The sequence below is a fragment of the Capricornis sumatraensis genome, chromosome 9 (genome assembly GCF_032405125.1).
Source record: "Capricornis sumatraensis isolate serow.1 chromosome 9, serow.2, whole genome shotgun sequence".
NCBI classification, from domain to species: Eukaryota; Metazoa; Chordata; class Mammalia; order Artiodactyla; family Bovidae; genus Capricornis; species Capricornis sumatraensis.
Window position 1 is genome coordinate 62,642,339 of NC_091077.1, and position 16,765 is coordinate 62,659,103.

General features: G+C 45.4%; 1 protein-coding gene across 2 annotated transcripts in view; it reads right to left on the minus strand.

The window, feature by feature from the left end:
- Positions 1-9,449: 9,449 nt before the first annotated feature.
- The window catches only part of GLRA1 (glycine receptor alpha 1), an 86,923-nt gene continuing 79,607 nt past the window's right edge, over positions 9,450-16,765 (minus strand). The window contains exons 8-9 of one of the 2 annotated variants that reach the window (XM_068980404.1): positions 15,916-16,062; positions 9,450-9,740 (exon numbers count right to left, since the gene is read on the minus strand). In XM_068980404.1, the coding sequence (XP_068836505.1) occupies positions 9,450-9,740; positions 15,916-16,062 (438 nt within the window). Of the gene's footprint in view, positions 9,765-15,915; positions 16,063-16,765 lie in introns of both variants that reach the window. The other variant, XM_068980403.1, reaches the window with a different exon arrangement.

Genomic DNA, 16,765 nt, shown 5'->3' on the forward strand with positions numbered 1-16,765 from the left:
AAAAATCACCCAAAGGCAAGCACTCAACAGTTGCCTGGAGACCTGCTGAACCTGACTTGTGGTCACTAGATAGGGTCCATTCAGAGTGCCATTTTTGCTCACCAGCATCCAGACAGAGCTACACAGAAGTACGGCTCTGGCCTTCAGAGCAGTAGCCAAGATTTGCCTGGCATTGCTGCTTATAGCTCATGGTCCTGTTATGCCAAAGGCCAGACTTGTGGGTGCAACTGTAGAGTCATGGATGAGGCCAGAGGGGCCCTCAGAAATGTAAGAAGCCTACTCCCATGAACTGGTCTGGCTAGTTTGTACACATCAAGTTACCTAGGTGATTGTTTAGTCAGAAACATAAGGAGACAAGTAGAAGCTTGGAGACAAGTATTAGCTTATTAAAAATTTTTGGGAGTGGTGGTGGGTTACGTTCATATATTATAGAGTTGCTCCCTCTTTACCTCCGCAGCTACTTGAAGGAAGTGGTGATCTTGGGTTTAACAATTTGAAAGGTGACTTAAATAGTAAACTGTTATGCAAATAGCAGTTTCTTAAGAGTCTGAGCCTAGATAGCCATCCTCCAAGAGACCTCTCCTGATTTCTCTGCCTCATCTGTTACCATATCTTTTGGGTTAGTTATTCATATCCATATCACATTTCACTTCATAAATTAAGTTCTGTAATTACTTTTGGTTCCTGTGCCTTGTTTGTAGTAGGTTCTTGTTTGAGTGTTTTAGAGGGACCTAGGAAAGACTTCCAGAAAAGGTCTAGTTCTTACCCATGAGTCCAGCCAAATCCAAGCCATTCCAGGTCACAGTGACCTCTCCTACAGGACTACAAACAAGGTGTTCTCATTGCCCTCCAAATGCTGTTTATTCCCACTCTGCCCTGCTGTCAGCTGATTTTGCTCGCTTCCACAGTTCTATAGCCAGAAAATGGACCCATATCACTTCCAAATCCTTCATGTACCAAACACTGGATCAGTAGGCTCTCAGTCTTTAAAGGTGGGCTGGTTTATATTGTTTATTACCAAGAGGGAGGCCAAGGATTATTTTGGTTGGTTCTTATTTACATGATGCTTGATTTCCAGTCTAGTACAAAATGGTATGCCTTGGCATTTAATGTTACAGGAGGTTAAATTTATGTATATTGGGATGTACCTAGGCTAAAGGAACTGTGTGTGTTATCAGAAGATAACATTTTGAGTTAAACTATTGTCTCTTAGATATAATGTTTTTTAATGACAAAGTAAACTACCACATCAATTGCTTGACTTTTTACTCAACAATTTGGGAAGAAAAGAGGTTTTTACAAGCAGGTGACTAAGATCACAGTGAAATAATTTGTTGAAGTCAAAAACAGGTGAGTGGAAGAGGTAAACATGTCATGCCTGTTTCAAAACTTGGCCTCCCATTGTCTGCAAAGATGTCAAGCTTGGGAAGGCTGGGACTTGGGCTCATAATAGTAACATAAGTTTTCTGAGTCTCAGTTTCCTCATCTATAAAAGGAGAAATAAGATGAGGGCCATTGTGGGAATTAAGTTATCGACTGACATACAGTCCTCTTTTAATAGTTTGCATGTGACTGAGCGCTGTTCACAGAGTTTACTAAATATGGTGCTTCTATTATATTTAGGTAGTACTCAAATGGTGCCTATGGAAAAAGTGATGCAGTGCTTGTTAAGTGGAATCAGAATTTAGGTTTCTTGGAATGTGTGCAGCCTCTGAAGTGAGCTCCGAGTAATTCACCAGTGAGAGAATGCTTGGGGCTAGGCATGACATTTCCCAGCATGAATCAGCTGCTCTGGAGAGTGGGTGGGTTTGGTCCTTTGGGTACCAGCCTCAGTTGTGAAAGAAAGCTTTTTGGTGACCTCTTCTGGCAAACAGGAAGAAATAAGGAGTTTCAGAGAGGCTGAAATGATGAAAATGCTCTACAGTTTACAACAAGGGGGTGAAGTTAACATTGTGTCATTTTATTGAGACAGTGGGTCTGTGATGTGGGTATTATCCCCAGATACAGAAAGAAGTTGAGAGTCAGAGGGGTGATGGTCTTGCTCAAGATCACTCACCTACTTGCTTGTCAGCCTTCTAACTCGGAGCTTGTGCCTTTTCCTCTGTACTAGGAAAATCATGAGTGGGTTTAGAGAGGAAAGTTGAGAGAAGAGGAAGAGTAAGACCATCACAGAGTCTGGGGAAGTCCTTATTTTTCCTCTGCAACTAAAAGACAGCTGGAGAAGTGGCCTTAAAAAAAGTCAACAAGCTTTACAGCTAGGAAAACTTCATGCTCAACTAATTCAATACTCCTGTTTTAGAGACAGGGAAACTGAGGGGAAAATAGAACTTTACAGTGACTATATGACTACTGTTTCACTATATATGTTTCGTCACACATCTATCCATTCTAGAGGCCTTTTAAAATATGCCTGGCTTGAATCTTTTAGGGACAAAGGAGGAAGTGGTTATATGGTGATGGGGAGCTGGGATAGGAAGCAGTTGGTTTCCTAATGGAAGCATTATCATTTAAAAGTCTATTAATTTAAAAAAATTTGGAACCAGAAAAAAGTTCAGTCTGCAATATTCCCATTAATTTTAGGGCCAGATGAAGGGAGGGAAGATTATTTGTCATGTCATCCTGTAAGCATTTTGAAGAGATTCTATTGCTATAAAGCATAAATACATCCCTGGTGGAAAAGGCAGGAGCAGTGTTTTCTGATTATAAGAAGTGTTGGAGCTACAGAAATGATTTCAGGAACATTGTTGCAAGGATGAGATTTGTTTGGGGGAGGGGAGGGATTGCAGACAGCTGGCTCCACTGCACCATACTTGCTATAATAGTTCTTCTCTTTATTAGTATAACCTAGCCAGTGGTATGAATTTAGATGAACCTTCCCAATGGTATGAAGCATCTCCCCTCCCCTTTTATTTTCTGCCTGCAACTGCAGCTAGAGAGAGAGGGACAGAGGAAAATATTTCTAAGTCTTGCCCATTAAACGATGTGTGGTGACAAGCTACGGGGAACTTGGAGAGCTGCAGTTATTTCCGCAGGGGTATTTCAAAAGTTCAGCTCTGACGCATTTCTCTGTGATTCTTCCAGAGTCTCTGGCATAGAAAATTCAAACAACTGCCCTGGGAAGTGGGGTACAGCCTTCACAGGACATACACGCTGAACTACAAGAGCAGAATGTTGTCCTTACGTTGGATGGCATTCTCAGGTGAGAAGTTAATTTTATCCGTACTGTGAAATATCTAAGACTTTCATGGCCAGAAAATTAAGATGGTAATCTCCTTGAGGACCAAGACGCTCCACTTTCTTAATTTCTCCCTACCTGCCCACTGAAGGGCTGGGGTGGGGTCCCAAGCCTGACACTGAAATGGGGAAGCAACGGAACCTTTTTAGAACACACAGTATATTCTTGGTCAGCCCATCAAAGTATCCAGAATTTGGCTTTGATAAATCTCCTTCAACGCCCTCTGTTTATAGCGGGTGTTTGGGCCTAGAAAGGTGGAGTAGCTAGCTTACCTATATTTCCTTGGTGAGCCTGAGGTAGTGCCAGAATGAGGACCCACTTCCCATTGACCTCTGTCCACTTCAGGAGACAGTTGTGTTTACACAGAACACTGAGTTTCTGGAGTTGCACGAGAAAACAGTTGAATCTGATGAAAGGCAGGCCTAAAACAAGGCAATGCGAGGCATTGGGAAGCAGGGCGATCGACCCATCATGCTTGGAATCCTGTCACCAGTCAGAGTCTTTCACCCCCCAGGTCAGTGACCTGCTTCTGCCCTATTGCTGGTTAATAGCCTTACGTAGAATATAATTTTTGTCACTGGGCTCTCTGAAGGGTATATTTTTGGCTTGCCATTCTCTATAGTCTGACTTACTGACTCAGTGTTCCAATGAACATTTTCCAGAGCACTGAATTCTCCAAAACGCAAGAGCTAGAGGAAGAATAGAAATCACAGCCTTAAAGCAAATGAGACAGGAGCTACTAATCCCTTCTAGTCCCCATGCCAGTACCCCATTCCCCACCGCTCAGGCATACATCCACATCTTCTGGCAGAGTTGGGTTTCAAAAACAAGGTAAGCAAACTGATGAAAAGAGGAGGTGGAGGGAGCCAGTGGAAGGAGGCAGACGTGGGATGGAGAGAGAAGAGGGAGAAGTAATGGTCTGGAACCTAGCTAAAGAAGCCTTAATGATCCTAGAAATTATTGGGCAATAATGTCTACTTCGGAACTCATTTCATTGTTTCAAAGAATGATAAAGCACCTTAATTATTGCTTTAAAGAACCACACGGCTCCATCAAAACAGCATGAAATAGTACCCACATATGAGCAAACTTATCTCCTGCCATTGCTGTTTACAGCCTAAGAAATCCTTAAGGAAGCAACAGGGTAATAACTTGGTAGAGGCATCGTCTAGTCTGGGCCCTCAAGATTCTAGATGCCTCAAGGATGGGGGAGATGTTGGCAGCTTGCCCTTGTCCTCCTGGACATCCTGAGATCTTTAACTGGGGCAGCCAGAAAGTAGTTGTTGCTTTCATTCTCTTACCCCATGGACTAGGATGGGAAGGGCAGCATTTGGCCTTTTTTTTTTTTTTTTAAATTCCTAATTATTATAGGGATTTCAACCTGTCTACAGAAGTTCCTCCTATCCATTGGGATTTCATGATACTCTGAGACTGAAGCCTTTGCAACATATGCTTTTCCTTATAGTGTTACAAGTAGTTAAGAACAGCCCAGCTCAATCAAAACAAAGTATGTCTTTTACTCCTTCCTCTGGTCAGGATAAGCTTCTGGTTCCTAGAGCTGTAGGGAAATAGGAGGGTTCTTCATTCAAATTTCAGGAATTGGTTTCTGAGAGAAAGGTCTTAGTGGAAGAAGAACAATTCTACTTTAAGAATATCCTGCTTCTAGAATTTTTGGTCTGGTTGGTTTTATTAATCAGGGGGTAGTGATCCACTCATCCTTTCTCAACAGACCTTACCAGCCCCTCAAAGTGCAAGCCTTGCAGTCAATCTGAGAATCATAGCTCACAGAGGAAACCTGATTCTTGCCTGGTTCTTCAGAGCTGGCGTGGAGGGCAGCCTTTTAAATGTGTAGAAGGTGCTCATTGAATAAGTCTGGTAGCTTTCAGAGTGGTGTTGATTGTCCCTGGGCTGGGCTTCCAGCCAGATGGGGGGATATCTGCACAGCTCAGATCTCCAGCCCAGTCCCAAAGCTGATACAAAGATTGTACCCGTGGCTCGCCAACTTCTCCTAAGGAGGCAGTTACTGCAGACATGATGAAAACTCAGCGCCCTTCAATTTCACTGTTGCAATTAACTAAGAAATTTAATTTTCATGGCTCTTACCAGTGATGGTACTGGCTTAGCTGGGCCACCGATCTATTCTGCAGTCTAATATGAAGCCTCACAAAACACCATCTCATCTCTTTTTAATGATGCTCATAAAAGTGCATATTTCTAATGAAAAGAACTGTCTCCTGTCATATTTATTTTCTCCCCAGTTTGAAAAAATAGCCTATGAAAGATACTGGTGAACTTCCTAGAGGAGTCCCTTTTTTAAAAATTTAATGACAGCTTAGAAGAAGAAGTAATTTGGATCAAATTACCTTTTGTTTTTGAAGACAAAATAAAAATAGAGTTAAGTTCAAGCTATCTCTCTCATACACACTTTTTCCTTTCAATTTGTGTCTATCCTTGGTCACTCCCTATAGCATTTGTCAAGAATGGGCTCTTGAATACTTGAAAGGACCAGAGGAGGGCAGAGCTGAGCCATTTATTTTGGCTGCTCTTGAAACAAATGAGGTCTATTGTAAACAAATAGGTGAGAAGTTGTCGGTATTATCTGCTTAATTGACATCTCCTAAATTTGACTCCTAGGAATAGCTGCAGTTTTGGAGGTGGGTGAAATCACTGGTCTATGCCAGTATCCATTCTCCTCCATGCATCAGTACTGGCCTATACATGTAAAGGGTTTGAAAACCAGTAAACCACTTGTTTACTAAATCAGTTTAACCCCGATGTTAGCACTTGGCATACATAGTCCCAGGGCATGATGTCCTTTGTGAGCAAATTGAAAGGAAATTAAGAAAATATTGCCCTGTTTATTGGAGCCATCTTAAAAAAATGGCCTAAATTACCTACTTTGATTTTCTATAATGATGAGATCCATATAATTAATTGCCAAATCTTTACTACATTATACATTAATGATAATATCTTCTCCTTGAGCATGCTCCATGCCTAATTCATGATGGGATTTTTGACATTATAATGATTGCTGTCTTTTCCGTCACCACTGTTTACCTTTGATAAAGTAGAGCAAAAGGAAAAAACAAATCTGCCAATCGTCCAAAGATGAAAGGCAACAAGAACTGTGTGTCTATATACATGGGCATATGTATGCTCATGGCCACCTGGCGAGTTCAGAAATCAAAATGATATTAAACTTTCTGATGCGTGAAATTCCTACAGACCAGTTCAAACACATAGAACAGTCAGTGCTAGGAGGGAGTTAGAAATCACCTGTGACACTCTCCCCATTGTATAGTTTAAGAAACCAAAGCTTAGTGATTTACCCAAGGTCACCCAAGCATATTAGTGGCAAGACTAAAATTCGCATTCTTCTTTTCATTGCTATCATGCATCACCTCACATTTATTTTCTGTGAAGGGATACCATGTTTGGAATAGCCTGAGAAAAGATTTCGTCTCCTCTGTGTTTGAAATGATTCTGTTGTCTGGTGGATACTGTCAGCTAGGCCTGGCAGCACCCAGTGGGCACACAGATTCAATATTGTGTGAAGTTCAAGGATCCAGCAGAGGTTGGGCAGATGGCCCAGTGATTTCCACGTCTCAAAGAGATTCTGGACACCTCATCATGTAAGACCAGTGTGATTTTGCTGTTTGAGCAGAAACAGAATGTCTTAGAATAATTGGTACTGTCTTAGTTGCCTGATTCACCTAGACTTCAGACATGTTGAATTTAGTCTAACAATGAGTAAAATAGAGAGAAGGGGTTCTTTAGTTTTTTTTTAATTTAAAAATGATTTCTCCTTAAATAAAGTGAATAAAGTGCTAGTGAAAGGGACTGATAGCCTCTCCAGAGACCCATGTGCCACTTGGAAATTAAGTTTTTCCCCACCACCTCCCTTAAATAAAGTGAGTGTAGTGCTCATGAAAGGTGCTAATAGCAGTCCAAAGTCTGATATTCTAGTCTTGAATTGGTAGTGATTGTTCACATCCCTCTATTTAACTTTTCCCCCTTCAGACACCTGTTGCTGCTGCTGCTGCTGCTAAGTCGCTTCAGTCGTGTCTGACTCCTAGCGACTCCATGGACTGCAGCCCACCAGGCTCCTCCATCCATGGGATTTTCTAGGCAAGAGTACTGGAGTGGGGTGCCACTGCCTTCTCCCAGACACCTGTTAATGGTGGGGAAATGAGCAGTCTCACATGAGAGACTCCTACTCACTCGGCTGCCATCCCTCAGTGCTTCTTAGAAAAAATGATTTCGGGGTCCATCCCACACCCTCCAAAGCTAGAATACAGCTTTGTTTTCTGCTCTACACAGGCCAAGAGAAAGGAAGGCAATGATTTATTGACCTTGGAACTTGGTTGCAAACAACTTTTTCATTAAAGCCACAAAGCCAAATCCTTTTTTGGCTGCATAGTGCATTTTCTTGACCTGAATCACTTCTGGGTCCTTGTCTCGACCCACTTCTTTGGGCCTCTGTGGGAATTAGCTATTGGACCATGGGTAATGGGAGACAGTTCCCCTGGGGAAGGTGCTCTAGGGTGGGGTTAGGTTCCAGTGTCTCACTTCTGTCCTGCCCTAAGTTAGGGATGCTCCAAAGACACAAGTGATCCCAAAGTCACAGGACAGACTGATTGTCAACTGCCTACCACTCTGATCCACAAAAGTGCAAAGAAAGAAATGTAATCCCAGTATTCTGGTTATAGGCCACAGCAGGGGGGATGCCACAAATAGTAGTGCCGTCGTCCCCGGTGCAGTGGTGTGACAGCTGCCAGACACAGCTCCTTTCTAATCCCACGGCCCACCTTGCAGACTTCCTACCTGTCGACATCCGTGTCCTGGAGCAGGCTCTCCCGCTCCTGCGGTCCACTGCCCTCTCCCTCTTCTTTTCCCCCGGAGTACCTTAGCTATCTTGGGATAGTTCTGGCACTTCAGAGTTAGGAGGAAAGAGAATTTGTCTAACTTTCCTAAATGTTTAAGCTAAACAAAGCACCAAAAAGAAAAACAAAGATTTACAAAAATATAATGGGATCTTCCCCCCCCCCCCGCCAAGCTCCCCACGTTTTTTGTGGTATATGAAATGTCAGAATATAACGAACAGACTTTATAAACATCACTGTTTCTTTCCACCCGTATCCATGTATCTAAGCGGCAGCAGCCTTACTACTGCCCTTTTACCTCGTACAACTCCACTCTGTAGAGCCACAGTATAATACATCTGTTTCATCCTACAACCCCACCTTCCCAAACATACCCCCGCTTGCAATTCCAAAGACACTCTCCAAAAAAATAGACATCTGAAAAAGTGCGTCTGTTTATACTCAGTCTATCTGCATATTGTTTCTTGAGATTATTACTTTTTTTTTTAACTGTAAAAAGATTGCATATTAGCAATATGATGAGAAAAAACATGGGGGCCATTTCTGGGTGGTGGAGGGTAAGTGGGGTGGGTGGAGAAGCACAGAAATAAGAGGGCTGAGAGAGAGGTCCCCAGCCTGGAGGCGTGAAGATGACTCTCCATCCTTGGACCTCTGAATCGTCCCATCTCTTTAGTCTCTCCCCTTCTTCTCTCCACCTTCCCCCATTTCCACCACCCATGCCTGGGCCGCACGACCCCCTTGAAGCAGAGGCAAAATGGCTTTTCAGCATGAGTCCACCTGGGCCAGTTTGAAGACAGGCATGGCGTTGGGAGGGGGTGTGATATGGGACAGACCAGAGCAAGCTTATTTGTGACTGTTTTCCACTCTGGGAAAAATTGTCCATCACTTCTGTGACTTTTAAAAATTTAAGCAGTTACTAGGCTGATAGGTTAAGAAACAAGTCTTTTTTCTTGTGGTTTTGCATTAATATTAAGCATGAATATATATCATATATATTACATGGCTTCGCTGCTGCTCTGGGGCAGACTGTATTCTCCTTCCAAAGAGGAAAACTGCACAGCCCACAGACTCAAATTTTTGAAAGTGGTTTTTACCACACCCCCGCCACTGCCCCCACCCCAAACCCTCCCCTTCCTCCCCGCCCCTCAGTTCCCATATTAGAAAAAGCCCTCCCTCCCCCTGCCGCCCCCACCCGAGGTTGAATAGATAGTGCCACGTTCTGAGCCATGCATCGCCGCATTTGAGAGATGGCGCACGCGCACCTCGCTTCCCCTCCTCCTCCGGCCCTCCCACTCTGCCCACTCGCAGCGACCCCCAGCCCAGACCCGTCACTGGTTGTGGACGTCCTCCCTGCGGACGATCTTGTAGATGATCCAGTAGAACATGTTGAAGATGAGGAAGGCCATGGGGAAGCCGATGCGGGAGATCTTGTCGATCTTCTTGGCCCGCTGGATGAAGAGTTTTCGCATCTCCTCCGGGGACTTGGATGGCGCCGGAGCGGGGTTGGTCGTGTTGCTGTTGTTGGCGCCCTTGACCGAGATGCCGTCCTTGGCCTGAAGGCAGGCTGGGCCCATGCCGTAGGCCGAGAAGTTGAAGCGGCCCTCTCCAGCCTCATCCTCCTGGAACAGATTCAACATGGGGCTCTACTTAAAATAAGACAGGGGCTGGGCACCCTCCCTGCAGGCACTCCCCTGGGGGCCAGGCCGTGCCCATCTGGCACCACTCTAGGCCCCTGAAGGCTCTGTGGCTGGCTGGGGAGTTATGCCTTATAGAGGGGCGCCATCAAGTGCCGAAACAGATGCAAACCAGGGGATAGGTGTGTGGTGTGGAGTCTGAGACCTGCGCGATGACCTTGGCGCAGTCACCTGTGGCTGTATGACCCTGGGCAGGTCACTTCCTCAGAAGACATCCTTCTGTGACTCTCAGGGTTTTTAATTTCATTTTTTCCCCTTAAGTGGGGATAAGATTCACTCCACTCCTTTAAGATGCTTTTCGATCATCAGAAGTTGTAGCTGAGCAGATGCTCTGAATGCCGTTTTGTTAGAAACCCAGAGGACAATTTGGAAAGATCCCCTGCTTTGCCTCTGTTGCCTCCTTGCCCTCTCCCCCACCCCATCCCCCAGGCTTCTGTGTGTGTGGGTTTGGGGAGGGAGTGAATGGATCAGGAGCGAGCAAGGGCTGCAAGCCCGGGGACCACAGCTGCCTCTTACCTCCGTGTTCCGGTATCCCTAGCAGGGGTGACCTCAGACAGGCTCTGGATTTTTATCAAGATTCTCATCTGGATTTTCTCAAGCCCGTCATCATTTGGCTCCAGCCTACCTTTCCAGACTCCCCGCCTCCCCTGCCTGTGCTCTGCACGCCTGCCTCTTGTATTGCACATTCTCAGCCATCCCTCGTGCGTCCCCACCTCCTGGCTGCGTGCTCACTACCCAAGCGCCTGCTGCCTGACCCGCTCCACTTTCCCCTTTCCTCATCTGGATCGAGGAGACGTTCTTGCCTGCTCTCATCACATCCGGCTTTGTGGTCCTTCCCTGTGAGCTCTGACATGGTCCTCAGAGTCTTGCTGAGCTGCTGATTCCGTGTGTGGCTCTGGGGGGCTTTATTGGCTCACACTGCCGACTCGAGAGCGAGCGCTTTGTGGGCAGCTGCTCTGTCTTCTGCTTGTTCCTGTGCAGGGCAGTCTGGGGGCCCTGGTGTCTGTCCAGCTCTGCCTGTGGCACCTCAGCCTGGGCCTTCATCTGGGCTTGTGATGACCTCCAGCCTTGTTTCCCTTCGGCCTCCCATCTCCCCCAGCCCTGCCACCCCTCTGGGTTGTTATGACATGGATCTTATCCATCATCCTTTGCTTAGAACTTTCTTAATAGGCTGCCACTGACTTGAGGATAATTAAAAGCTTTACATGATGACCTGGATTGCCCGTCTGTGGATGCTCCGTTTGACTTTCTGTGCCCTGTGGTGTTTCCATCTATTGGGAAGTGCCACATTCCTCTTGCACTCTGCTCAGGTCGTTCTCTCTGCTAAGTCTGTCTCTCCCAACCCCACCCCTGCTTCCAGCTCCTTCTTTTCCCGAACTAATTCCTACTCAGATGCCTTCCCTGAACCTGAGTTTAGGCTCAGTGTCCCTGATGTGTGATCCATACATCAGGATTCTCGGCTTTTCCTTTTTTATTTTAAATCTCTTATCGTCTTGTTTTCCTTGATTAACGTCTGTCTGTCTCTCTCATTAGAGTGTAAGCTCTATGAAGGCAAAGGCAAAACACATCATGCTCACTGCACCCTCAACACTAGACATATGAATATATTTCCTGAGAAGGAGCTCGAAACTCTGCAAATGTTTGTTGACCAAATGGTTTACTTGCATATCCAGTCTGTCCCAGCTTCCCTTTTTTTTTTTTTTAATTAAATTAAATGAAAATGGTTGTATTCCTAGCACCTGGAGGATTTGACATATGAATGCTCAAGACATCTTTCACAAACGAGTGAATATGCTCCAACACCCTCATTGCAGGAAGTGAGGGTAAGAAGGTGGGCTCCAGTACCTGGCCGATGGGTGCTCAACCAGTATTTTTCTGTGGGAAGGACAACAGTAGAGGGTTTGTGCCAGCACTGAGGAGAGGACTGGGGGAAGCTGGCCAAGTGACTGGACCCTGTGCCTGGGAGTGGGGCTGGGTCTGACAATCTCGTTTATCGCTCACTGTAGCAATACGGTGGGGCGGGTGGGAGGTGGGTGTGCTCGAAAATGTTTTTTCGCTGGGCTCTAGTTATGCAGGCAAAATTAACTTTCTGTGTTGCTTTGGGCAAATTATTTTCTGCCTTCTTCATCAGTTAAACATGAGGGGAGGGGATGGATGTGTGGAGACCTCATCTGGTTAAAAGGTGATCAATTTTACATTGTATCCAGGAGAAAGGAAATTCCCTAGAGATAACTGGACAAAGCCTGCTATTCCTATTTGAGCCAGCAGATGGCAGCCAATGAATGCCCAACTGCATCTGGAGCTGCGCGGGACTGGAACAGGGGAAATCCGATCGAAGCCAGGGAGGTTGGTAGTGTGCCTGCCCAGTCGGGCTCACAGAGGTTTCCTAATAATCTGACTAATGAGGCTGGCTGGGGAATTTGAGGACCAGATGGTTTCTGCCCAGCAAATGAGGTAACATGGGAGGGTGGTGGGAGTCCAGGAGCCCGGCCAAGATCATGGGCTCAGAGAAACTCAGGCATGTGGCTAGTTCCTCTTCACTCACCCTCTGGGGCTTAAAACCCTCTCTGCAAACTGTCTGCTAAAAGAAGGTTTCTGCAGCCCAAGCTAATATATGGCCAGCCTGCAAGCCACATCCACAGGGCCTTACTCCAAAGGAAGCTGTTTTTTATGGTAAGCCTAATTCTGCGCCTTCAGTTTCTGACATCTGTGCCAAGTTCAGAGCCTGTGGGCACAAGGTCACACTAATTCAGATGCACACCAGGGGCCAGGCAGGAGAGACAGTGATGAAGTGAACTGGGGCCGTGGACTGCGTTCCTTACCTAAAGGCATTTGCAGTGAGCCTGTACCATGTGGGATGTGAATCCAGAGGGACCAGAGGCTGTGATGTTTTGAGTGAAGCTGGAAGTGTAATCACGGACACTTCATTGAATGTTGGCACTTCATTCCAGATTTTTAAGATACTGCTGGTGAACTTAAAGATATTTGCATGGCAAATCTGACCTTCTAGCTACTAGTTTTGGGCCTCTGCCTTGGGGTAAATCTTAGTTCCTATTTAAGATCTAATAAGTGCAGGACTATTTTTATCTGCTTCAGGATGGAGACGCTGATAAACAGATAAGCACCTGGTGGTGTGTGGTCAGTGTTTTTTGAGATCAGCCGTGGGTCTCGGAAGGCCTCTGGGTCTTTCCCATCAGTGCCTTCAAGATCCTGGTCACTTTCCCCTCCTCTTTGTCATCATGTGCACAGGAGGAGTGGATGGGACCCTCTCTGAGAGCTCTTCCAGAACCAACATGCTGTGAGAGAATGAGGAAGGGACCCAGCAGAGGAATCTGATCAAATCTGCACAGTGGCCTTATTCACATTTTACCTGCCCAGAGACAAAGCTTTTGTTTCCTCTAATACGTAAAACTGGTGGGCATTTGGCAAGGATGGAGGCAGCCTTTGTAAACACTAGGTCCCCCAGTGTGACATATCTGCAAGGGGCTCCATTCACATTTTAGTCCATGCACAGAATGCCTGCTGGAGCTATGCAGGGCACAGTCTAGTGACCTGGTACCAGTCAAGTATTTTGGACATAGTCTTCCCATGTAAGCATCTCTGTGATAAATTATTGACATTCTTTTTGCAGAGGGAAATGCAGAAAGCTGCTAGCCCCTGGTCGGGGAAAAGGGAAAATAGAAGTAAATCCCAGAGAAAGTTGTGTTTGGTCAGTTCCTTGCTTAGATTGTGTGAAGAATCAGAGGCTAGGTATCTGATGGACAGTAATGGAAAGACTAAAACCAGGATCTTTCAAGAAGTCCTGTCGGGCCAGCTGCACCCAAGATGTTTGCTTCCCTTTTCCAGTGCAGCTTTTATCCTAAGGCTTGTGGACAGCCTCTGTCTCGGAACGTCTGCCTGCCGCCTGCGGTAAACTGCTAGAAGTTAATTGAATCAGATTGCTGATGTTTAAGAAACATACTGAGGGAAATGTGTGCCTTTGGAATCGTTTTAATTCCTGGTACTTGTGTGGCAGGAACATAACTTAAAGCTATGTTGGGATCTGATTTCATCTTTCACCAGTCCCCCACTGTGCCCATTTTACAGATGCGGATGCTGGTCCCTAGAAGAGGCTAGCTGAAAATCACATAGCAAGGAGAACTCAAGAGGCAGAGTCCTTTGTCCCAGCACTTGCGGCTGGGTAGACAGCTGCTCTCAGTAGGTCAGTGTAAAGCATGTGGGGCCTAGGTGTGTGGTGTGGCCAGTGTTTGAGTTTTTGGCTACCCTCATCTATAGCTGGAAAAGCTCCCAGGCAGCCTCTCAGTCTGCAGTGTCTCCTTTTTTTATTCCATTAGTTTTTTTTTTTTTTTTATCCCTTTGTCCATTTGTTCAGCAAATTCCTATTCCATGTTCACTATCTATCAGGCCTTGTGGTAAACACCAGGGCTGTATCAGTAGTACTGAGCAAGAGTAGATGTGATCTCTGACCTGATGGAACTTACCATTCAATGGATGGTGCGCATGAAACAAACTCCTGATTGAATGTGCAATTATAACTCGTGTCTAGAAGGAAAGAAACTGAGTACTGTCTTGGCTGACATAAAGTGTCTTTGTGCATATCAGACGAGTGGTACCCCCCTGCTCTGGGTGTCTGAATTGGGATCACTTCCTCTCTCTGATACAGTCCACGCCAGGGCAGGATCTAAGAGAAGAGACCTTCCTTGGCTGGGGGCCCTTGGATACAACCTGCATGATCACACTTAACAGCCTGGCATCAGCACCTCAGTACAGGGCCTGCACCTTGACTAGGGTATCAGGGAAAAATGCCATAGCTGAGAACTAGAAAATGAGCAGGTTCATATCAAGCAATGTGCGCTGGAAGAGCAACCAGTCCACTGGAAGAGCAACCTGGGTGGAGAGATCAAGACACCTGAAGTCCTGTGTGTGTGTGTTTGAGGAACTATGAAAAAAGCCAGTGTGGATGGTGCTCAGAGAGCAAGGGGAAAAGTGACATGGAGATGAGACTGGAGAGAAAAGCACGTCCTCCGATCCCTAGGAGAAAGGTCTCCTGGGGGAGCGGTCACAGACTTGGGTATGGAGCCACTTGGCTCCCACAGAGTTAACAGAGGTTGGTGACTTTTCAGATGCGGTCTGCCAGGTATGTTTGTTTTGTTTTGTTTTTTGCTTCACCACATGGCTTGCAGAATCTTAAGCATATGGGATCTTAGTTCCCTGACTGGGTATTGAACCCCAGCCCCCTGCAATAGAAGTATGGAGTCTTAGCCACTGGACTGCCAAGGAAGTCCCTGCCAAGTATTTTGTTTCTTTCTTTTTTTTTTTTTAACTGCCTTTCTTCATTAGGACTCAAACTTTTCAAGTATAGTAATGTACTATTTTCTTTTCATAACCCTAATGACAAGATACGGAGAAGGAAATGGCAACCCAGTCCAGTATTCTTGCCTGGAGAATCCCAGGGACAGAGAAGCCTGGTGGGCTGCCGTCTATGGGGTTGCACAGAGTTGGACATGACTGAAGCGACTTAGAAGCAGCAGCAGCAATGACAAGATAAACTTGGTATTAGTTGCATATTTAAAATGCCTACTTTAATATTTAATTTCAAAGTATTTTTTTATTCTGTCTCTCATAAGGGAAGAGAATTCACTCCAGGGGAAGACCTTGCAGCCTGCCTCTTCTTGAAGGTAGGAAACAAAGGCCCAGAAATGGGACATTCTACTCTAAGATCTCATGTTCTGTGATACCAATCGCTTCTGGAATCAGGCCCATTGAAACAGTGCAGCCCACTCTGTTAGAAAACACCAGCAAACATCCTGCAGCCTTCCATGCTTTGGGTTTATAGCTAGTTTCTATCTTGGCTCCATCAGTGTTTGCTCCATCAATTCTGTCTTCAAGTGTAACCTGATAATTAGTGTTAGAAGAATGAGTGCCCAGAAACCCAATCAGGGCTTTATTTATGGGAGGAGAAACTAGGACTTGTAGGACTTTGATCCGTATTTTGTGCATGCTTTATCCACTGAGAAGAATGATACAGGAAAACAAGTATCATAAGACAAGGTTGCCCAGAACTCTTCTGTTTGCCACCAGCATTGAGCCAAAGCCCTACCTTGTGATGTCTTCGCTTCCTCCTGAATCGGAGCAGCTCTTTGTGCTGCCGAGACACAAAGTTGACGGCGGCGTACTCAAGCAGGGCTGAGAACACGAAGAGCAGGCACACGGCCATCCAGATGTCGATGGCTTTCACATATGATACCTGGGGTGGAGGTGGGGGGAAGAACACAGATGAGGAGAGAACAGGGTGACATGTTGAGTATGGCGGAATGTTTTCTGCTCCTTAGAAACCCCCTTCCCCATCATCTTTTGTTGTTTCCTCTCAGCTGGAATATTAGGATGGAGGGTACAGAAGGAAACAGATGAGAAATTCATCAAGAAGACTGGACAGAATATTGAGAAAAAAAGAGCATGGTGCCTAGAAGAGCCCTAAAGAGAAGGGGGACGGTGTGTCCATCATTCTGTCATTGATGCAATGGAATGTGGTGTTCAGACTGAAGGTGATTGGAGAATTTTTACCTAATGGTAAAAGTAAGTGGAGGATGTCAGTGAGACTGGCAGAGCAAGATCTTCAAAAACTCTCCCCCTGCAAAAAAGCAGCGAGGACTACAAAAAATGGTCAGAACCAACTTTTCTCCAAACTCTGTTAATGAATCAAAGTCTAACAGCAATCCTGTAAACATTTATTTGGGAAAATCAGTTGAATCCCAGTAAGAACAGCAGGCTTCATGGCATTAAAAATAACCCAGCTTTATTGAGATACAATTCATGTATCATACACATTTAAAGTATAGAAATCAATGATTTTATATCTTCACAATTATATACAATCATCATCATAGTCAATTTTAGAACATTTTCATCGCCTCACAAAGGAACCTACTGCCTTTTATCTGTTAGTTCCT